The sequence below is a fragment of the Condylura cristata genome, unplaced genomic scaffold (assembly GCF_000260355.1).
Source record: "Condylura cristata isolate star-nosed mole 26May11 unplaced genomic scaffold, ConCri1.0 scaffold00002, whole genome shotgun sequence".
In the NCBI taxonomy this organism is placed as follows: Eukaryota; Metazoa; Chordata; class Mammalia; order Eulipotyphla; family Talpidae; genus Condylura; species Condylura cristata.
In genome coordinates this window covers 47,118,814-47,142,434 of record NW_004567103.1, presented here as the reverse complement: position 1 = coordinate 47,142,434, position 23,621 = coordinate 47,118,814, and the positions used below count along the sequence as shown (strand labels likewise).

The window sequence follows — 23,621 nt, the reverse complement described above, 5'->3', positions numbered from 1 at the left end:
TTGAGTCCAAAATACATGATAAGCATGGACCATATGCTTATCAAAGCCAACAGTCAGTAGATCATGATAATTGGATTTAATCCAAAGTCTAACAGAACAATCCTAAAACTCACAGGCCTACCTTACTGAAGAGACACAGCCTTAGAGATAATTGTGCTGGCTGTCCTATCTATAAAACCAAGTCATATTAAATATAACTTACTTATGACTTTCGAAAAGTGACTTGCTTGGTCATGTAAATAATAATAGAACCCTGTCCAGGGAAATCTGATCCATGAAAATAAAAAACCTAGATGAAGTCAGAACTGGCAAGATGAAAAACAGGTGTGTAAGGTTACTGGAAAGTTGTTCTAGACCTCTTTGGGCTATTTCCTTTCACTTTTATCAAATGAAAAGAAAAATAATAGCCGAATATCTAGTATACTTATATGATTGGGGGAGGGGAAGATGTTTTAAATACATGGCTAGTTAGGTGAGGGTTTTTCTCAGTTTCTATCTGTATACTAGACTTTGTACATAGCCTTTGATTTATTTCCATAGAATTCAATGTTTAAGACCCTAAGCTTCCTTTGTCTTTACTCTCTTAGTCTACTGACAGATGGAACAGAAGTGGCTAAAGAAAATTGTGTGAGCCTGAGAGGAGAGCATGCCAGGCTTACTGATGGATCAAAGCTATTTCCTAGACTGATACACCATAAGAATCTAGTTCAAAACTGACCGCAATTCATTTCATCAGATCCATCCGCACAATCGTTATCTGTGTCACACAGCCAGTTCCTTGGGATACACCGGCTATTATTACAGGTGAAGTAGGACTCATGGCAAGAAGTGGGGGCATGGGTGGGGCAATTCTGCTCATCACTGCCATCTGCACAGTCATTGTGTTCATCACAGCGCCAGTGTGAAGGGATGCACTCTCCTCCGTGGCCACAGGTGAATGCTGAAGATGCACACGAGTTATCTACAACAGAGACAAACTGGTCATGATATTTGTTTCTGCTGTCTTTTAGATGAGGTATTACCATGTAAAGCCCCAATCCTTTTTAACAGGAGCAATAGAGAAAAGAAGAATGGTAAAATTTATCACTGACATTACCATCATCATCATTGGATGATAGTTATTTAGCACTTAGCATAAACCAGGTACTTTTCTAAGTGCCTTAAGAATATTTTTCTCTCTTAATTCTCACAGTAATACTGTAAGGTACATATAATTATCTGAATCTTACAGATGAGGAAACTGAGGCTTTGAGAGACTTAGGAAACTGCCCCAGGTTCATGTTCTAGTAGGTTTGCCTCTAAGGCCCATCCTTGGTTTCTAAGCTTTACTTTCTCCAAACGTTTTCACAAACAATCTATAACAATATTGGAAATGGGTGAGCTGGAAAATGCATGTTGACACTATATTCAAATTAAAAATTTTCACTTTAAGGTCTACTCAAAGGACACAAAAATATTAATTCAAAAGGATACAGGCACTCTTATGTTTATTGCAGCACAACTGACAATAGTTAAATGCTGAAAACAACTCAAATGGCCAAAACAAGATGATTGGATCAAGAAGATTCCACGCAGTGGAATACTACTTAGCGATCAAAAAGATGAACTCACGCCATTCGCAGTTACATGGATGGAGCTGGAAGGGATTATGCTCAGTGAAATAAGTCAGAAGGAAGGAGAAAAATACTGAATGGTTTCACTGATAGGTGGAATTTAAGAGAACCAAATAAGACAGTGGGGGGGAGGAATATATTGTTATTACAATACAAAACAAAACCAAAACAGGTAATTATAAATCAGAGAGATCCTCTGGGGAGGGGAACAGAGAGGGCTCAGAAGGAGGGAGGAATGTGGGAGTCTATCGTGATGAAGGATCGAGGGGGGGGAGTAAACATTGTTATAAAATGAATAATGTAAATAACTATATAAATTCAAAATTTGCCCTTTAAAAAACAGAAAGATAATACACTGAAGAAAGGAAATTTTAGAAATTTCAGGAAAGTACAAGGCATTTTTATTTTCAAAAACACAGGTTATTATTATTATTAATCTCACCTTGATAGAGATCTCTGAGATACCAACTGTCCTCTTTTCTAAATCTTACTCTAATGGAATACTTTGTCTTTTGCAATAGTATTTACTAGCCTATAACCTTTCTAGATTGAATTCATACCAAAACTCCAATGTAAAGGTTAGAACCGCTATTTCATTCCTAATTTACACCAAACAGGGGAAAAACATAGCACATGAGATTTTTCAGAAGCTATTTATGCTAGTACCCTTTCTTTGAAATTATACTCTCAGATAATAAATGTTATATCCAACTTATTTTGACTTAACTTTTTGAGTTGCCAAGATGTGATAACTGTGCTTTAGACTAGACACTCAAGGTTAGAAAGAAATTTTACTGATGATAATCCAAATGAATGCTAGAAATTGTTTGTAACATTGTCCATGAATAATATTTATTGTCTTGCTTCCTAAAAATCTTTAGAGCACATGCTACAAGTAGGAAATTCTATTGTAAAAGATTTTTCCCAGAGTTGCCCCAAACTCTTTTTTCCAACCCATCTCTTTCTGTTCTACTAATCCCAGGAAGTTTGTCCAGTGTATAAATCACTTACTAAATGTGCCACATAGATGTTCATCGCTGTTATCATGGCAGTCATCAACTCCATCACAGCGGAAATGACTGGGCACACATTTGCCATTGTCACAGAGGAAGGATAAGGAACCACACAGCTCAACAGGTGGTTCATGGGTTTGGTCTTCCACGCATGTCAAGTGATTGGAAGTCAGCCTCATTCCATAAGGGCAACCACACACCCGCTGGAAATTTGGCACTGGGAAGCAGAAGTGGCTGCAGTCACCATTCGGGTGGGTGGGCCGGTTACAGTAGTTAGAACCTGAAAAAGCAATGCCCTTACATAATAAGTTATCCGCGTTTCCATTAGGTTTGGTTTGTGAAGAAAAACAAATGGTAACAAACATTTTTTCAGACTAAAAAGTAGCTTTGTCTTGGAAACTAGCAAGCAAAATGCAATGCATTCAGTTGAAGAAAAGTGCTAGAATGTGTTTTTCACAAAAATTTGAGGATTTGCAGAGTTGAACAGAGATTTTTTAAGTCACACTGTTAAATGATCTGAGACAGTAATATGAAACTATCAGGGATCACATTAAATAATAAGTACTTGAAGGGAAAAGGAGCCACCATGTTAAATAAATGCATTGATATAAAAGAGCTTGGCCATCTCACTTACCAATCTGAGTGTTGGCATCATATGATTTCACATGCATTATATGTCTGATGCCACTTCGGATAACTGTCATATCTCCACCATTGGTTTTCCTGACTCGAACAATTGCACCCAGTCTCCAGTCGGTAAAAAATACAAAGTCTAAGAAGGAACATTGATGATGAGTGTTTTCACCACAGCTCACTTACAAATCACTTGAGAAATGTGCAATGCACTTGCAATAGTTCTTGAAAATGTCAAAAGCTTTTCATACCTGCAATATGTTTCTGTAATCATTTTCTATAACTACATTACATTCAATGATACCAGAGTCCAGGCTCAGGCAACCATGTATGGAGTATAATGATGAAAATTAATAGCAATTAGATTTAGTATTCTCTTGGTAAAAGTAAAAATAGCTCAGGAATACTGAAGAACAGAGTGTTAGATGGTGCTTCATAGGACTTAGCCCATTTAGAGCACTAATCTGCTGAATGCTCTTAGGCAAATACTTTTAGTAAATTTTAGGAACTAGACTAAACCATCTCTGAGTGCCTTTCCAAGTCAAACATTCCATGTATCATGTCGTAATGAGAACATTAATTTTTTTACTCCAACTAATTAAAGAAGCTATTGAGAAAGAAAGGGCAGTTCTAACCCAAAAGAATCTTTCAGTATATGTTTGGAGATCAATACAATCATCCTCAAAAGTGTGCCTGTACTGACAATCACGGTACTGTTCCATGAAACTGACAATGGTAACATTGAGGCAGTGCAAGATTCTAAGCATTAGAGATCTAATCATATTCACTTTACACTAGCGACCAAATTGGGAAAGTAAATATATGTGTTTCAACAGAGTTTTTAAAAGAAAGGATTGAATTCAACAAAAGAAATCACAACTAAACAGAAAATTCCTAAGATATCACAAACTTTTCATTAGGGCAATATGCAGTATCAATGGTCTAATTAATAACTAATCATGTTATCTAAACTAACTGGCAGTATCTTTTTTAATATTTATTTATTTATACATACAGAACTGGGGTACAAGCCAGAGGTGCAGGGGTGGTGAGAGGCTTCACCAGAGAAAGAGTGGGGAGCAGAACAGGCAGAGTGACAAAGTATACTGCTGAGGGGAGCAGCAATCAAGACAGGAGAGGTCTGCCACATCATGTGGACAAGGATCGAACCAGCACTGAAGCGGTTGCAGTTAGCTTGCAGTGCTGGGCTCTAACCTATTGCATCACCAGGGAGGGCCCTAACTGGCCATATTTTAAGTCATAAAAGTATCTTACTGGGCGCTCTCTAGTGGTGCAAGGGGTTAAAGCATAGCACTGGGAAGCTGTCTGCAGCCCCTTCAGCACGTTTGGTCCCCTGCCAGGGAGGTGACCCACATGGTTTGGCAGATGTCTCCTGTCTCGCCCTCTACTCCCCTCAGCAGTGTATTTCAGTAGATCTGCTTTTTCTGTTCCCCACTCTGTCTCTAGGGAATCCTCTCAACTGCCCCCGCATCATCATCTCTGACCTGTACCCCAGTTCTTGTATGCATGAATAAATAAAAATCTTTTTTTAAAAAAAGTGTCTTACGGGGCCCTCCCTGGTGGCGCAGAGGGTTAAAGCACAGCACTGAGAAGCTAAAGCCACTTCCACATGAGTTCAATTCCCCCCTGCCCCAGAGGTGACCACATGGCGCGGCAGACCTCTCCTGACCCGCCCGCTGCTCCCCTCAGCAGTGTACTTCGTTGATCTGCCTGTTCTGCTCCCCAATCTGTCTCTGGTGAAACCTCTCGCCACCCCGGAGCCTCTGGCCTGTACCCCAGTTTTGTATGCATAAATAAATATTTAAAAAAAAAAGTTGTTTACTATGTATGCTTAAACAGATAAGGAGTGCAATATGCTGTCTAGCCTGTGTGGTGGTGCACAGATAATCGAGGAGACCTAGTCTTTCATTTAAAGGATCATAATTTCCATAGTATTGTGTAAAGAGCTTTCCATAAAAAATTCACAATGAAGGGTAGTAGAAGAAACTAGTCACTGTTACTATTATTATTATTTTTATGTTCTGCCATGATCTATTTTTGTCATATTGATGAAACAAAAAGATAGTGAAACCACTTTTATTCAATTTCAAAAATACTGCAACGAAAAGTAGAGAAAACTTTACATTTTATGATGTTGCTACTCAACAGCAAAACAGCAAATAGCATGTGTCTGATATCATTAGTAAAAAAGGAGTGAATATATGGGGGTTGGGAGAGGTGAATATTTAAAATTGGCTCATCTCATCAAAAAATCTCACAAGAGCATTTTTTTTTCTCTCATCACCCTTGCACCTCTGACCTGCACCCTAATTCTGTATGCATTAACTAAAAAAATAAATAAATCTTTTAAGAAGTAAATAAATCTTTTAAAAAATAATAATGCATTTCTACTTTTCCAAGAAATGTTTTTACTATTTCAACATTTTCAAATGAAAAGTGATTTCTAGACTTGCAACACAGTCCCAAAAATAATGTAAAATAATTATGTTACATTTAGATTAACTAATATAAAAATAGAAAAATAAAAAAAAAGTTATTTATTTATACGAAATAATGTAAATATTCCCAGAGACCCGGGTTCCCTGAATGCGAATGCCTTGCTTAGGTGCTGTTGCCATGCTTCTCCGGGGTCACCTGAGCTTCCCTTCCACCAGCTTTCACAAGAGCATTTTTAAAATATTTTTAAGCGCCATCCACTCCTACACAGATAAATAGAGGATGGAATATGTAATATATTTACTATTCATTCCAAACTATGTTTGCTAGAAGGCTTTTGATTTATAGTCAGTTTCCAGTTTTTGAAAGCACAGTGAGAATTACGCAGAGTAGATTTTAAGCAGGATATGTGTAGAAACTTTGGTGAGTCACTGAACAGCAACCATCTAACTGGGTTAAGTATGGTCTGTCAAGCAACACCAACGAGCGTTAGTTCCTCTCTCAGCCTGGTTCATCAGTACAGGGCACATGCTACACAGTCATTCACAGAAACCATGTTCAAGACTGAACAAATCTAGTATCAAACTACCTTCCTAAACCCAGCAACTCAACTCACAACAGCATGCCTACCATAATGAGGGTTGTCAGGAGGAGGAAAACTGATAAATTGGCGTGATTTTGTTGTTGCAGTTTCCCAGAATCCCTTGTTCCCAGCAATTTTAACAAGTAGCATTAAATTATTTAGAAAAGTTGATGAAAAAAACAACAAAGACTTGCTGTACTTCTCAAGTATATCCTAACATGTCTGTATGACAAAGGTGCTATCAAGCAGCAATATTATAATCACAAAACTTCATTCAGCAAGTAGACATTTGACAAATTTTTCCACAAGGACTGTGAAGGTCTTGCCAACATCAGAAAATGATATTCTACAATAGTTACTTTAAGCAACTCTTTCTATCTTTATTTTTGAAAATAAGGCAATAATTTACTGTTTCCTCATGAGACATATCTTACAGCGTACCTGAGATGTTGAATTGTATAATTTATATAAAGTACATCTACCCATGTCAATGGCTAATATTATCTAAAAGTGTCTAACCCAAAATACTTTCTAAAAATAAAATAGTCAGTCAATAAATCAAATTTTTGTCTATACATAATAGCATTATTTCAATTTTTGTATTCTAAAGTGAACAGCTTATCTGGAGTTGTGAGATACCGAATAATTATTCTTCTGTTATAATCTGCAAAATATAAAAAATACCACCAGTTTTTACTGCTTCAAAATTTACCTTCAAAGACAGTGAGTCCAAATGGATGTGTCATCTGCTGTATATGGTCCAGGGTCCTTCTATCTAAACCATCAAAGGTGCTGTGCTCAATTTTATCAAAAAAGGCATCTACCCAGTATAATCGTAAAGCACTAAAATAATAAAATACTCAGTTACCTGGTATTCAGAAACTAGAAGAGAACACTTTACACTGAGGTCATTCAAAAACTGTGGGCATGTGTATTTATTAAATAAAATTTTTAAAGCTTAAAATATATTTAGTAACTTTCAATATTTTAGGCTACCTGAAAGATACAGTTACTTTCATGAAGTGATTCACTTTCTTTCATCTTTTTTATACCCAGCCAAATTTTGGGGTTTTTTTATAGTTAACTCCTTTAATGGACTATATTTTTCCAACATTTTTTTCCAGATGTGTATGTATACTCACTTTCCACAAAACCACCCTTGCCCATACCATAAAGTGATTTTTCAATTAGTTGCTTTAGAAAACTTCTTACAAAATCAACAAGAAAAATGTTGATAGTAATCATATTTTGAAATTTGATCAATGTTTTTAAATCAACATTTGAAAGGCTCAATATAAATATATATATTTTTCTCTCCCACAAACTACTTGGCAGTTTATATCTATAAGTTGTTTTTTTTTTTTTTTCTCTGTTACCTCTTTTTATATTCCTAGATTTGATAGCTCAATGTTTTGAAAACTAACCTATATCAAAATTTCTCGGCCCTCCCTGGTGGCGCAGAGGGTTAAAGCACTGCACTAAGAAGCTAAAGCCACTTCCGCATGAGTTCGATTATCGCCTGCCACGGAGGCGACCACATGGCGTGGCAGACCTCTCCTGACCCGCCCGTTGTTCCCCTCAGCAGTGTACTTCATCCATCCGCCTGTTCTGTATCCCACTCTGTCTCTGGTGAATCCTCTCACCCTCCGCATCTCTGGCCTGTACCCCAGTTCTGTACAAATAAATAAATAAATCTTTAAAAAAAAAAAATTCTCCATGAGTGCAATTTAGGCTAATTGGCAAAGATTTCCTAACCTCAGGATACCCTGTGTAGGAAATTACACATGACCTGCACTTCATCAATCTCTAATCAATTTCAAATGGGGCTTGGGTCTTGCCTCCTCCATGCTGACCTTCCTCAGAATATTCAGGAAAGCATTAACTTTTGTTCCAGAAGAAGCTGAAAACTATGCTTATGTTCTACATCCCATCACCAATGATGTTAAAATAGCTGAGGGTGAGTACAACCAGGTTCCTCACTCCATCATAATACATATATTGGCTCCCATGTATTCCACAGTAAGTGGAAACTCAGGAATTCAAGATGCTTCCTACTTACCCCCAATCAATGGCCAACCCATTGGGCCATCCAAGAGTAGTGTTTACTATAGGCAAAAGGTGAGATCCATCACTCCATGCTCTCATAATTTTAGCAGGACGGAACCAATCAGTGAAGAATATATACCTAGAAAAAGAAGTATTAAATCAAAGATATTAACAATGAGACAAACTATAGGCCTTAGAGAGATATGATGCAAACATAGATTCTCTGAATACTGAGAGACTGATTTCATTTTCTGTATATGCTAGAGGATTTACATACATACACACACACACACACACACACACACACACAAAGGATGCTTATTAGTATATTTACACCTGATTTAATTCTTAATTAGAAGTGCAGCTACTGGGCCTCCCTGGTGGCCTACAGATTAGTCTCAGTGCTATTACTACTACAGTATGAGCCTTATCCCTAGCCAGGAAGCCAACCCACCTGGCACAGCATACCTCTCCAGTCTCACTCACTGTTCCCCTTAGTAGTGCATATCAGTAAATCTACTTTTTCCTCTCCCACTCTGTCTCTGGTGAATCCTCTCACCATTCTGCACCTCTGGCCTACACCCCAGGACTTCTACAAAAAAAAAAGCTCAGCTACCAACATATAACCAAACTTATAATGGCATTAAAATGGACATCCAGAACAGAGAACACCTGTACTAGACTTTAGGACCTAAAACTAGCGACACCAGGTGATAATTTAAAAGGATACAGATAACACTTTTAAAACTCTATATTGCTTAAATATAACAATAAACTTAAGAACAAGAAAACAGATTTACAGATTTTAATCTCTATCTCTGTCTGTAGATACACTACATCTTCTACAAGAAATTGTTATATTCACAGGAAAGTCTTCCATGCCTGAAGAAAAACGTGTACAAATCAAATAATGTCATCCAAGCCTAGTGGGAACAGGAGAAAGCTTCATAAAGAGTTTTAGGAAAGAAAATTAGCCCTTTCCAATATACAACTTTCTGAAATGTTATTAATATCTTGAATTTATCTTAAGTAAATCATTAGAAATAAATTTAGCAACTTTTCAAAACCAAACACCAAGATTTATTTTAATATAAATTCATTTTTAAAAAAATCAACTGTTTACTCCCTATAAAATTTCTCACCAATAATGTCATCAGTTTTTAAATGTTTCTTATATCACAAGGAAAAAACTAAAATATAAAACTATTCATCATAAAAAAGATAAAATTCTGTCATTAGCAACAAATTGGATATATCTAGAGGGCATTATGTTTAGTGAAAGACAGACAGAAAGGTAAACATGGTATGATTTTATTAATGTGTGACATAAAAGAAACCAAAAAATAAACTAAATAAAACAAATATAAACCAGAAGATCAAATTAGTGGTTTGGAGTAGGGTGTTTGTAGGGAAAGGAGCAGGGGTGGGGGTGTTAGTTGGGAGTCAGTTGTATGGTCAGTTGTATGGTAGGAATAGAATTTTAGTTGTGAACCTAATGTAGTATATATAGACATTGATTTATAATGATGCATATCTAAAACTTACATAATGTTATAATGTAATGTTCCTTCAACTAAAAATATAAAATAGACACTCTAGAAGCAAAATGCAAAGTTGTTAGACAGACCTGAATTTGAATACTATTGCTTAATAGATGTGCACCCTTTTGCAAATAGTTTTATCTGAGGTTTGATTCATTATCTCTAGAACATGTATTTATATCCATATACATCACTCACAAACTAGCTTTTGGATTACATGAGATTATATATATAAAATGTTCATATCAGTCCTCAGTGAATCTGAGTTCAGTGAATTATGAGTCATATTTGTTTTAAGTATTCCTTTCAAATGCAACTACCTATCATATTTGTTTTAAGTATCCCTTTCAAATGCAACTACCTAGCTCAGTCTTGTTCTAAATAAACATGTTAGCTATTAAGAATATTTAAATCAGGTTAGAAACTAGGATCCCTTTTCTTATCTGATACCATCAATTATGGAATGGTTAAATATGAATCTTTTTGACCTAAGAGACTTAATTATGAAAACTATTGAATGATTAAAGTTGTGGTAAGTTTTATATCAATGTAATGCAGCAGGGAAAGATGTTTAATCTTTCCTGATATCTCTCCTGGATAGTTATGCCTTCTCTACTGAATCTATATTACATTGTTTAATCCTTGGCAATTATGAAGGAAAAAAACTGGGAATGTCGAAACATAGGAGAAAGCTTTTTTGATGCAGATAAAGTGATTACTTAATTTATGCTAAAGGGATAAAATTTAAGGTAATTACAACGTATATAGTTTAATTTATATTTGCTGAACTTGTCAAATACCTAGAATTATATTTTATTGGCTTTAAAAGACCTACTTTCAAGCTCTTAGAAAAACACTTACCCAGCAACAGGATGAACTACAATTGATCGTGGGTTATTTAAATTCTGGATTATTTGGCGTCTGGATTTATCAGCTAGCCTCATGACATTGACATCCTTGTAAAAAGCATCTGTCCAATAGAGATTCTTTGAAATCCAGTCAAAAGTCAAACTTTCAACACTTTCCACCTTGTTAGCTGTGAGAATTTCTCTTCCTGCAATTAAATTATGGACATACTTCAAGCTAAGCATATTTTGTAAGACACATATTATCCTACTATAACATATTTAAATTTTATTTCAGATTTTAGAACATATTTCAGTAACATATGTAGAATTCTTTAAAAAAATAACAAACTTCTGAGCAACAACATGAGCTAAACTAAGAATCATCCATTCCCAAAAGTTTGGATCTCAAAGAATAGATATGATTCTGATAAACAGCCACAGGAGTGGTTTGGCCTGAATTTACTCCCTTGTTCAATCTTCCAGAAAAAAATTTTTCATTGCAGAACATCTGAAGAAGAGATACCTGAGTTCACATACTCACAAACACTACCCACAGACAGCTCTGATAAGCTGACACTGCCAGGTACTACCAGGGGGTATCTCTGAGGCATTACCGCCCAACCCTCTCCATCAACAGTCTTTCATAGACACGAAGTTGCCAAGTTTGGAAAAGACCAGCAAAGATACCAGAAAGAAAATAAAAACTTGGTACAAGAGGAAAAAAAGACCACTTTTCTCTCTGTAAAATGTTCAAGCCTCCTCCCCACCACCACCCCCAGGTCTTTTTTTCTTTTTTGCTAAAGAAAATCTGAATCAAATAAATCACATCTCTTTCTTGTGAAGCAGAAGGGGGTAAAATCAGATGATTTTCCAATTTATTCAGTAAATTGTTCAAAGAAAACCTTCTCTGTGTTTGGCATCATACTAGATATATAAGAAGTATAATATTGCCAACAGTATTCATATGAGTATCTTACACTGAGCAGTTACTATCATCTGGGAACCAGATCCAATATTTTACAAGGATTCATCCATCCTCACAAGAGCTCCATCAAGTTGAAATTATTATTATCTCTATTTTACATATGAGGAAACTGAGGCATAGAGAAGTTGAAGCATCTTGACAGATATCGACAATTCCTTCAAAGTATATATAATAAAAGTGGCTGGCAAAGAGAGGGGAAAGCAATTAGGTCAAGAAGCAAAAATTAAAGAGTTGTGGATGCTGTGATGAAGTTGGGCACCAGGCAGCAGATGGTAAGAAGAAACAGACTCAGGAAGGAGCTTGCAGGAGGCTGGAGGTCTTGTAAATCTGGGGAAGATACTCAAGAGCACAGCTAGAAGTTAATGAGCTAATGATAGAGGCTAAAGGAGAGAAAAAGAGTGGGAGAAAGAGAGAAATAAATTCAGGTGACCACCAGATTTGTAGAGGGGATGGGAAAGAGAAAGGCAAGAGGTCTATGAGAAATAGGATCAAGTTTTCTGTTTAGACATGTTACTTTTTTTTTTTTTAAAGATTTATTTATTTATTTGTTCATACAGTACTGGGGTACAGGCCAGAGGCTCAGGGGCGGTGAGAGGCTTCACCAGAGACAGAGTGGGGAGCAGAACAGGCAGATCTACGAAGTACACTGCTGAGGGAAGCAGTGGGCGGGTCAGGAGAGGTCTGGCTCGCCATGTGGTCTCCTCCGGGGCAAGAGGCAGGCGGGAATAGAACTCATGCGGAAGTGGCTTCAGATTCTCATTGCTGTGCTTTAACCCGCTGCGCCACCAGGGAGGGCCTAGACATGTTACTTTTAAGGTGACTGGAGGATATATCTAGGTGAGATCCCAAAAGGCAGCTAATGCTGAGCCTCAGACAGAGATTGGATCACCTGCAAGAAGTCTTCCCTGATCTGTCTCTCATTCCTCACCTTAGGAGTGAAAACATTTCAAAATGCCCTATCATAAGTCTCCCAAAACTAATTTATAATCATTAAATAGATGGTAATTAAAAATATGGAATTGTGAAATTCTTCTGAAAATGCAGAAGGAAAGAGGACCTTGTTGAACACTAAAGATCAGTTCTGCATAGGATGAGCAAAGAGAAAGATCTTTAAGGAAAACTAGAAAGAATGGTTAAGAAATATAAAGTACTTTAAGAAGATGAGTAGTGTACTGAAAGCTCTTAACAAAAAAAAAAAAAAAACGGTTAAGAAATATAAAGTACTTTAAGAAGATGAGTAGTGTACTGAAAGCTCTTAACAAAAAAAAAAAAAAAAGCCTGGAAGTGACTAGGATGAGGGGTTTCAGGGATGTCACAGTCAAATTCCTTATGTAAGGAGTAAGCAAGAAATGTGGAATTAGGGAGTGCATAAAGCAATCTTTCAAGAAGTTTGTCCATGCAATGAAGTAGAGAGAAGGCTGAACTACAAAGTAATGAAGAGTAGAAGAGAATGGACCACTTTGTATGGGTATGTCAGTTTAACAAAAATAATTAAAAAGAGGATAATTGATGGAGAATCCTGAAAGTTTCCTTCTTTCCTTCAGTCAATCTTGAGTTTTGTTTCTAAAGACTCAAGTTTGGTTTTTGTTTTTTTGTTTGTTTGTTTGTTTGTTTGTTTGTTTGTTTGTTTGTTTGTTTGGCCCTCCCTGGTGGTGCAGCAGGTTAAAGCACTGAGAAGCTAAAGACTCGTTTTTTTTTGTGTAGCCATTAACAAGTCTCACTTGAAAGGGCAGAGCAATGGAATACCTCCTTCACTACAACATGAAGTGTTTAAACACTGACATAAGAATATTTTCAAAGATATTGTGGACTTGACATTAAGAAAAAAACATGATGAGAATTCCACTTTGACAAAGTAAGGGAAACTGGCCTGAAGAGACATCTATAGGAGACAACTTGTGTGCAGCTTAGAAACCAAATACTCCCTTTTGGTGATACCAAATTGATTACAATCTTCAGAATAATATGGTGAAGCCTCCACATAGATGGATGTAAGCCTCCCCTCTCTCAGTGCTTAGAGAGTTACCACCCTCTACTCCCTATCTCTTCCAAAGTTTAAGCAGCTCTCTCATTCATTGAGATCTGGTTCTGGAGAAGGCAGCAAAGGACTTAGTTAATAGTTCTTACAAGGAGCAATTGGACCTCTGGTACCTCCCAGGCCCTGAGCATCTTTGCCACTTCATCCTCAATCACACCAGAGAAATTGTCCTCTCTTCAGGAACAAAGGCAGAAATGCTGTGGGATCAGAACATGATGCATAATGGAAGCAAGGGTCAACACAGAAATGAATTCAGTGGGGTTATATGAATACTGAACTGAGGGTCCTCTACTCGCTGTCCTTTGTATGCCAGCTACACCTCTCTGCTTCCCAACTCAAAAGGATAATGGAAGTTCCTATTAAGAGAAACCTGACTATATCCAAAAAATAATGAAAATAAACAACAAGAATAAGGTTATATACATAGATATGGTGTTTCTAAATGGCACTGGACTCTCAGCATGGATACTGAGCACAGTAGAGCACTGTCTTCAAACTTCTGAAATAATATTTCACCCTAAAACTCTATACTCAGTCAAATTATCAAGGAGAGAGACAAATAAAAACACTGTCAGACATTCAAAGACTCAAACGATATACCACCTATCCATTCTTCATAAGAAGCTATATATATATACTATATAATCTGTTTCAGCAAAGTAAGGTAATAAATCTGAAAATAAAAATGACTTGCCAGAAACAGGAGATCCAGGGAAGCTGAAAGACAAGAGCTATCACCAGACCCAGAAAGAAATGAGTCCCAAAGAAAATAAGAGATTTCTCTGGGAGGTTGGGGGGGAGGCTAAATATTATCATTTGTGATTTGCAAAAGATAGATACTAGATACATAGATACATAGATAGGCATTTGAAAGTTAAGTTGGAGCACTTAGGGAAAATACATAATAATTTTATAGAAAAGTAAGGATTGTTTTATAGAAAAGGAGCAATTGTTAATTCCCAGGGGGAAAAAAAAATCAACACTCATTCAAGAAATGCCATCACAGAATACTAGTTGCCTTAGCAAAAAATATTATATTTATATTAGTCATGTAAGTAGTCACTGTTAATTAAAATCACAATCTAATTCTTTTAGAGATAATGGGGAGAGAATTTGGAGAAGCGAAAAGCTAAATAATAAAATCTCCATGGATAACAAAAAATAAATATCTAAAATGACATACCAAGAAACAGTAGTATAAGCAAAGTATTTAAAATGTGGAAATAAATAATGAAGGAACAGCTAAAAGAATGGAAATCAATTACCTCTGTAGTGCAGGGTTGGGTTGGGGGTAGCGTGGAGAAGTGCGACATGGTTTTTCACTGATAACAACTATAATATTAGTTGACATTTATTGACTAATTATTTCAGGCATTATTCTAGGTATTTTTCATGTATTAGTCCAAAGTCCTTCATGAACTATATAGTACCCATATTACTATCCCTATTTTAGGGATTAGGAAAATGAGACATAAATTATTAACTTCTTCATGATTTGCACAAATGGTACAGACAAGAAGCCAGGATTCAAAGCCAAGCAGTCTTGCTCCTGAGCTGGCCCTCTTAATTGCACTGTTACATTGGCCACCAGTTTTTTTACAAATTGCAAGTTCCAACCCATTAGTGGATTTTAAAATCAACTTGCTAGATTATACCATTATCTAATAAAGTGTCCAATGGTAAGGCACTAGTATGTATCTTTCTACTAATATGTAAATATCTACATAAGTACCTACATATTAGTAGAAAGGTAGTTTATACATATGAGGGTTGTGAAGTTTTCAACAAAATTCTAATCAATTAAGTACTTATGCTAAATCTACATTTATATGTAATTGATATATTTTTTAAAAATTATCTTTAAGCTCAGCATTTAGGTAGCCCAGCATATCTAAAGAGAGGCCATCAAACTGGATTTGATGCTTCAATAAGCTGCTTGAGTACAAGCAACAGCCTCTGACCAGTGAAGCCATTAACAGTCTTCACACTCTTGACACTCATATTATGGGCACCTATTTATGTTAATATAATACACCTTCATTTATAACTTATTTTGAAATAACTGTGTTCTTAAAGAAAACAATGGATTTCTTTTCCTAACCCGAAAGTGCATAGTGAGCTTAGCAAAGGATACAGCTTAAGAAGTGATTGCAACTTCTCCCTGTGGAAATGAGCAGTACTGTTACTGAAAAATGGACAAAAGATGTAAAAATTTGTAAGATCCTTTCTCACCTGTGCCATCAATCTTTTGTTTGTAAATCATGTCTTTCGATATATCTGAAAAAAAGATAGTGTTCTCGTGGGCATCGAAATCCAGCCCAACAAAGAAAGAAGGACTTCCCGTCACTGGAACCATGACATCTTCCTGGGTGGAAAGATTGAATGGAATTCCGCGAACACTCACTTCAGATGAAAAAATCAAGAAATGCTTAATGGCTGTAGGAAGAAAAACACACTGCAGTTAATCCCAGAAGGGTTCTTGTCTTCTCCAAATTCTGGAGAAGTTACTAGTACATCCATAAAGCAGACTTTATAATTCTGAAATAAACACAAAGAAAGTCAACCCATAGAAAAAAGAAATAATGTGAGGGAGGAAAATGAAAAGCATCTATGAAGGTAATACAAGTATCATCTTTCTTCTTCCCAAGAAATTTGACCTTACAATCTACTTAAGCAAAAGCTGCTGTCCATGTGCTTAGTTTCTAAAGCAATATTAATTGAAGTCCATGGTAATCACACCAAAGGTCTCATATTAGATTAGTTTTTTTTAAGCATTCATTCCAGGAAAAGAGAAGACTCAACAGCAGTCAGGTAAATTACTTGGAAAAAATAAAGGGGAGAGAGTTGAAAGGAGAAAGAGGAAATAGCAAAGAAGGAGTGAGACTTAAAATCAAAGAAGGTGACTGTGGCAATATGTCAGGAAATCAAAAAGAGAGATGAAGAAAGTATACCAAAAGCAAAAATAAAAATGGTAGAAGAAATTTTAAAGCAGCATTATTAGGCAATAGTTACAAACAATGTAAGTGGCAGGAAGTCCTTCCTTTAAAGCTAAGGCTAACATCTAAAGTAGAAAAGGGGTACACAGCACAAACTCAAAATTAAATTCTGTGGAATTTCAAGAACACAGTTAACAAAATGAGACCAAGATTTCAGGAAGGACTCAAAGAAGAAAGAGAGCCAAGGAAACCCCAGAAATGGAATTAAAGACCCGAAGGACAGAAACATACGTTTTCAAGCACATCTCTGTGTATAATGGGAGTGAACTACTGAAAGCCTATTCTCACTGAAGAAGTATGACAGGGAGCTGCCATTCCAAGAATAGCTTCCTGCCAAAAAGCTAGCCCCAGACTGATTGCTTACCCACACAGTGGCGGCCATCCACATCCAGATCGAAGCCCAGCGTGCACTTACAGCGGTAACCCAAACCATCATTATCTGTTAGATGGCTGAGAACACAGACCTGTTCACAGCCCCCATTGTTATAGCCACATGGATTGTTAACTGGAGGAAAATAGGCAAAGGGTAAAATCTCAATTAGAAATGTATTATTGCCCAAGACATATAAAGCTACTTTGATTCCTGTAGGTAAGATAGAATATGGGTGAAACTCAGAGACACCACTACCAGTTGCTGCCATCTGCATACATTTCTGTCAGTAATGGCCCTCCTAATTTCATTGCTGCCTACTACTCTCAAATTGGTGGTGGCAAAAAACAGAATTCCCATGCTGGATAAAGTTGGGGGTTCTTCTTCCAAAATCACCATACTAAATCATCTGCTAGCCTCACTTAATAGAAAAAGACCGCTATCCGCACCAAAATACATGAATGATATTTTTACCATGTATACATAATAAACAACTAGAAGTCACTTGATACTTTTGTAAGTAAGCCAATTTAATCTGTGTCTCTAAGAGCTATGTATTATCATCCCAGCTTTACTGAGATGAAGAGGAAACCAAGTTCCAAAAAGCTACGTAACTGGGCCTCCCTGGTGGCAAAGGGGTTAAATCTCAGCACTATCACTCTATTGTCCCTGTGCCCTGAGTTCCATTCCCAGCCAGGGAGCTAACCCACATGGCCCAGCAAAACTCTCCTATCTTGTTGCTACTCTCAGCATTGTATTTCAATAAATATGCCTGTCTGCTCCCTACTCTGTGTCTGGTGAACCCTCTTACCCCCCTCATATCTGGTCTGCACTCTAGTTCTTATACGCATAAATTTAAACAAAATAAACTTTAAAAAAAGAAAAAGCTACCAACTTGCCCAAGATGGTTAAGTGGCTAAATAGCTAATCTGGGATTCAAAGACTAAACAGTTAATCTAGGATTCAAAACCAGATCTGATTCCAAAATTTATGTGTCTGCAACACAATCCATTCTCAAAGCTGAAAACTCAGGAAACTCACTACACACAAGGCTGTTCTTTACCTTCTCAGGTAGATTTGAGGAAACAACAGACAGGTGTCATCATTCTGAGTGCAATGCCAAACATAATTTGGATGAAACATCAAGTAATATTTAAATTTGGTAGCTTATGAACTCACGCTTCCAAAAAAGATTTTCAAAATACTTTCAAATACAGTATATATTTTCAAATAAAGTATTTGCTTACCCAGGATGACTACATTTAAAGGACTTTCATCTGAATGTATCAGCTCTAGTGCTTTCTTTGTTTGTTTTGTTTGTTGTTTGCTTGTTTGAATCAACCTAATTATTTTATTGGACCCCTAAATTCAGGCACATCAGTTAACATGAAAGTCTGAAATGAAATGTTCACATCTACATTGCTTCACTAATATTAATTTTTCTACCAACAGTGTATTTATTGTATCTCTTTTCTCTGGTATATGCAAATACATAAGAGTCATATGCAATTGAGTTAGTCAATTTAAAATCTTGAAATTCATAATATATTGTAAAATAACAGAAGATTAAATCATTTTAAATCAAAATACTTTTCTTTAATTAGTAACCAAACACAGGGTCACCAACCTCAGTTGGCCTATGACAGACCAAATGCAATGCAAACCAAAGAACAGATGTTATATTTATCCAACAGAAAAAAAAAGAACCTGTGAGACATCCCTAAAATAAGCAATGAAGCATGTTCTTCATCTGGCTTTGAGTTTCTTCAACCTTAACATTAGAAGGCTAAATAAACAGCTTTCTCCCAGGAGTTAGCTGGTTTGTTGCTGCATCCCAAGTACCTAGACATATTGCAAGTGTCATATATCTATTAGATGAATCTAAGTTCTTTGTAGATTTGGCTATTTTTTTAAAGATTTATTTACTTATACATACAGAACTGGGGTACAGGCCAGAGGTGCGGGGATGAGAGAATTCACCAGAGACAGAGCAGGGAGCAGGCCAGGCAGATACATAGAAATACACTAGGAGGGGAGCAGCAGATGAGTCAGGATAGGTCTGCTGCACCATGTGGGTCACCTCCCTAGCCAGGGATTAAACTCATGCTGCAGTGGTTGTGATAGTTTCATTGTGTTGTGCTTTAACCTGTTGCACCACCAGGGAGGGCCAGATTTTGCATTTTTTAACTCTGAAATACATTGATTTGTCCACAATGCACATGATTTGTCCACAATGCACATGATAATTATATATTTGAAGAAGTCCATTCATGTCTCTAAAGATCCCTCATCATTAATACCCACAACTTTGGGATAATTGTTCCATGAAGACCAGTGCCAAGTATGGTGTCCATTGTTTTAGGGCTTACCATAAGGCTGCCTGAGGGAATGGTAAATTGTCAGTCCATAGGGCTTCAGGGAAGTCTGGTGGTATATTTGTGGATTGGTCTCAGTGAATTTGTTTGCCTTCATTACAGCCATCTTTGTCCAATCAGTATAGAACACGTGATCTTCAAACAGGCTTATTCCATAAGGATGAGGAACCCGTGAGCCTCCATGAACTACTGTCTTCCTGTTGCAAAAGATATATATACCATGCAATGTTTTGTTTCTCTTGCTTTATTTTTATTAAAGGATGAATTAACCAAGTGCTTTCAAAGTGAAAAAATTTCTTGTTATGGAATACACAGAAAAACTACATTTTAAGATAGAGATATATTTTCTCCTACATTTGATAGATGGATTTTCATGCTGTCACATGGAAAAGACACTTAAAACTTAAATGCCAGCCCCAATCCCAGCTTGTTACAGATTTCCTGAGACATTGTTGCTGTCTCTCCTGCTCTTCATTCTTTTAAGATTGCCCTGCAAATAAATGGGTTGACATGATAAAGTTCAACCCACAGGAAACTCACAGACCTATTCCTGCTATCACTCTAGGTAGAGCAGAAAGTGGCATTGCCACCGTTATGGTGCTACTTGATGAAACTGTCAACCGATTAGACTTGTCACAGAGCATCAACGGTCAGAGTGTCACAGAATGGTCACAGAATGTCCCAAGCTACTAAAGTGAGAACAAAATAGAAATAAAAGGTGCTGATCAAAAGGAAGGACTCAACAGTGCCTCCACTTTAAAAAACAATGATTCAGTTGGACCACAAAATAAAATGAAGTATAGGATGGCTTATAAGAGAAAACCCTTCTTTGTTCTCCCTTTGCATAATACAAAGAACGCAAAGAAAAATTTCAGGAACTTCTGACAACTAAAAAATATAATAGAGCTCTCAGAAAAGCCTTGAAGATACTAACATTCTCAAGCACACTAAAGGCCAAAACACAAAGAGACTAGAGGGACAGGTTAGCACCTTTTGAAATACTCAATAAAGGCCTAGTACATCAGTATTAAAGAATGGTTTTCTTTTCTGCTAGTAAATTCCAGAACCCTGAATGCCACCTGCTGGCAAAGTGAGGGACAATGACTTTATGCCTTCAACTGTGCACATATACATTAATATCTCTTGATGTGTCTTTATACCAGCAAACCACTCAAATCTCTCTAAAAATCCACTGATTTTTATCTTTTAGATTTTACTTTAACTTCAACATAAAAATATTTAGACTATAAAATGCTGAAGCACCCATGAAAGAGAAAAACTTAGAGGCAATATCTCCATTATTTGTATATGTCATGATAAGTTGACTAATATTTTTTATTAAAGTAACTAATACTTTAGTGATAAAGTGATAAGACTCAGTCTTAGTACCCAGGCACTTTGTGTAACCAAGCAAAGGTTGATCTAAGAATATAAACTCCAGTGACAAACTGTATTATCATACTTTCAAAGCAGAACTAAAAGAGAAAACAAAACTATAATATTGCCTTCATTGAGAAAAACAATGAAATCAAGTTATTTGAAAAAATTAAGTTGATCACTTTATTATTTGCTGAAACTAAAAAGAGTAATTTTTCTTGGTCAAGATTTGAAAAACTTTGTTTTTAACCAATGTTTTAACCAATTTTTTTGAAATACTGAACAGATGTGGTCAATAGTAGTTAACAATTTAATTTATAGTCAGCTTTAGTCAGGCTAAGATGAAGAAAAAAGCATCTCATATTTTACCTGCAAATATTGTTTTAAGTAGATAGTAAAATAATAATCAGAATTTCTCTTCAAATTTTTAATCATATAAGGACAGAGTGAATCCAATAAATTATCACTAGACAATGTTAAGTAAAAATAAAATTCATCTATTCATTGGTGGAAAGTAAGAAAGACAAAAGATAAAATGATCTTTGCAAACAAACCAAAAGAGGAATAAACAAATTCAATAACTCAGGAGTTAATGAAAATAATGTTTGATCTGGGATTGGAGGAAGGATTAGAGAGGAAAAATCAAAGAGCAGATCCTTTAGGTAACATTTAATAGCTGTTATTATGAAACATAAGACCAGGTAACAAAACTCAGAGTAGGTCACTTCATCCAAATACAAAACTTATCCAAGTTACGCCAATCAACAAAGCAGTTTTAATTTTATTCTTTTAAATATCTTTCTTCATAAATTATATGTACATTCCTACAAGCTTTAAAAGCTACAAAAATTTCTTACCTTTGCGTTCCATCATAAGTTACCGTCTCAATGTAGTCATAGCGGCAGTCAACCCAGTACACACGCTTCAACACTATATCCAGAGTTATCCCAGCAGGCCAACCCAGTTTCGTTTTTACCAAATCTTTACGGTTGGTGCCATCCATGAAAGCCCTTTCCAATTTAGGTTCTCCAGAAAGGCTTTCCCAATCTGAGAAAAATAAATAACTATAAAAGAAAAATAAAAGTTAAAAGAATCAGTTATTTTACAAGTTTACCTGGAAAGCATATTTTTAGATTGCTTTGCATCAATGAAAGTTTCCTCCAGCTTATTAAAGAGCCATGGGAGTATAATACGAAGAAATAAAAAAATATATTAAATGATGAGGAGAGTCAATAACACCTATTAAAATGCACTAATTTGGCAGCCTGAAAATTTTCTTTTACCTTCTTTCTCCTCCCTTTCTCTAGTTCTTTCTTTCATTCTCTTTTTTATATCCAGGAAAACTTACAAATACATTTTTAAATAAATGGTCAAGACACTTCCCCCCCCCCCAATACACTATGCAGAAGCATACTCTAGAAAACAGTCCACCACTTTCAAGGAAGTACAGCTGTTACTATGAAGTAGAAATATATAATCACCAATACTTAAGCAGCCAAAAGTTCACCCAAGAGTCCTAAGATGCAATTGCAAAAAACTAGGAGAAAATTAGGTCTCCTGTAACTATTCTTAAATGTGGAGACCAGGAGAATTTTAATTTCTACCAGGAGAAAAGTAGACATTATCAACCTACTTGGGTGTATTCACACTAAACAACTAGTAATGAAGTATTAGCATTGACCTCTCAACCCCAGCCCATAACAAGAAAGTGCTAAAAGAGATCATTTTCATCTTTTTCTCTTCTTTAAGAAACTTTACAGCTAATTCACATTATAGTGATCACCTTAAGAATGTCATATTTAGTTGTAGCAATATTAAATGGCAGCAAAACACAGAGTTCAAACTCTGAAACATACCCCCAAAACATCACATATTTCAATATGCCAGTATGTATGTTCAGATTAAAGCTCCTCAAATGGGATTATATTTATATTTAGTCAACACCTTTAAAGATTCTATGTGAATACAGATATAACTATAAGTTCTAAGTGTAGAGCTTACAGGAAATTAAAATTAATCTTCAATTGATCCAGTAGATGTCCTATATGAGAAAGGAAATGAAACTTTAGAAATACACGAGTCAGGATGCTATCACATCACTCACCCAATAGTTGGGTCCAAAGCAATTCCTCTAGGGTGCCCCAAGTTTTCAGTTATAAGGACAACCCGATAGCCTCCATCCAAATTCACCATATCTATGCGGTTGACCTTAGTCTCTACAATGTAAAGCTTGTTATTAACCCAATCCACAGCCAAATTCTCTGGATCATCAATAGAAACATTGAGAACTTCTTGGATATTTAAACCATTAATGCCAACTGAAAAAACCTGAAATAAAAACAGAAATTATGTATTTCTTAAATATAATGAACTGTGGGCACTGTTTTCCTATACATTGTTGTTTATATCACTCTATATTGTAAAAACCAGTCATCTGAACCTAAAAAAGATTTTTCCTATTTTATGTTATGGGTTACTGGAGGATAAAAGAGTTTCTTTAAAAATATATATGAGGCCCTCCCTGGTGGCACAGCGGGTTAAAGCACAGCATTGAGAATCTAAAGCCACTCCCGCATAAGTTCGATTCCCGCCTGCCCCGGAGGTGACCACATGGTGTGGCAGACCTCTCCTGACCCACCCGCTGCTCCCCTAGAGGAAAAATCAAAGAACAGATCCTTTAGGTAACATTTAATAGCTGTTATTATGAAACATAAGACCAGGTAACAAAACTCAGAGTAGGTCACTT

The 23,621-nt window shown here is 36.2% G+C and overlaps 1 protein-coding gene across 1 annotated transcript in view; it reads right to left on the bottom strand.

Annotated features, from left to right (window-relative positions):
* LRP2 (low density lipoprotein receptor-related protein 2) overlaps positions 1-23,621 on the bottom strand; it is a 163,707-nt gene that overhangs the window by 94,016 nt on the left and 46,070 nt on the right. Inside the window, exons 15-25 of the mRNA XM_004674868.1 lie at positions 22,980-23,203; positions 21,733-21,939; positions 19,493-19,695; positions 17,118-17,258; positions 15,990-16,193; positions 10,748-10,940; positions 8,359-8,484; positions 7,012-7,142; positions 3,261-3,398; positions 2,625-2,906; positions 719-961 (exon numbers count right to left, since the gene is read on the bottom strand). Of these exons, the coding sequence (XP_004674925.1) occupies positions 719-961; positions 2,625-2,906; positions 3,261-3,398; positions 7,012-7,142; positions 8,359-8,484; positions 10,748-10,940; positions 15,990-16,193; positions 17,118-17,258; positions 19,493-19,695; positions 21,733-21,939; positions 22,980-23,203 (2,092 nt within the window). The remainder of the gene's footprint in view (positions 1-718; positions 962-2,624; positions 2,907-3,260; positions 3,399-7,011; positions 7,143-8,358; positions 8,485-10,747; positions 10,941-15,989; positions 16,194-17,117; positions 17,259-19,492; positions 19,696-21,732; positions 21,940-22,979; positions 23,204-23,621) is intronic.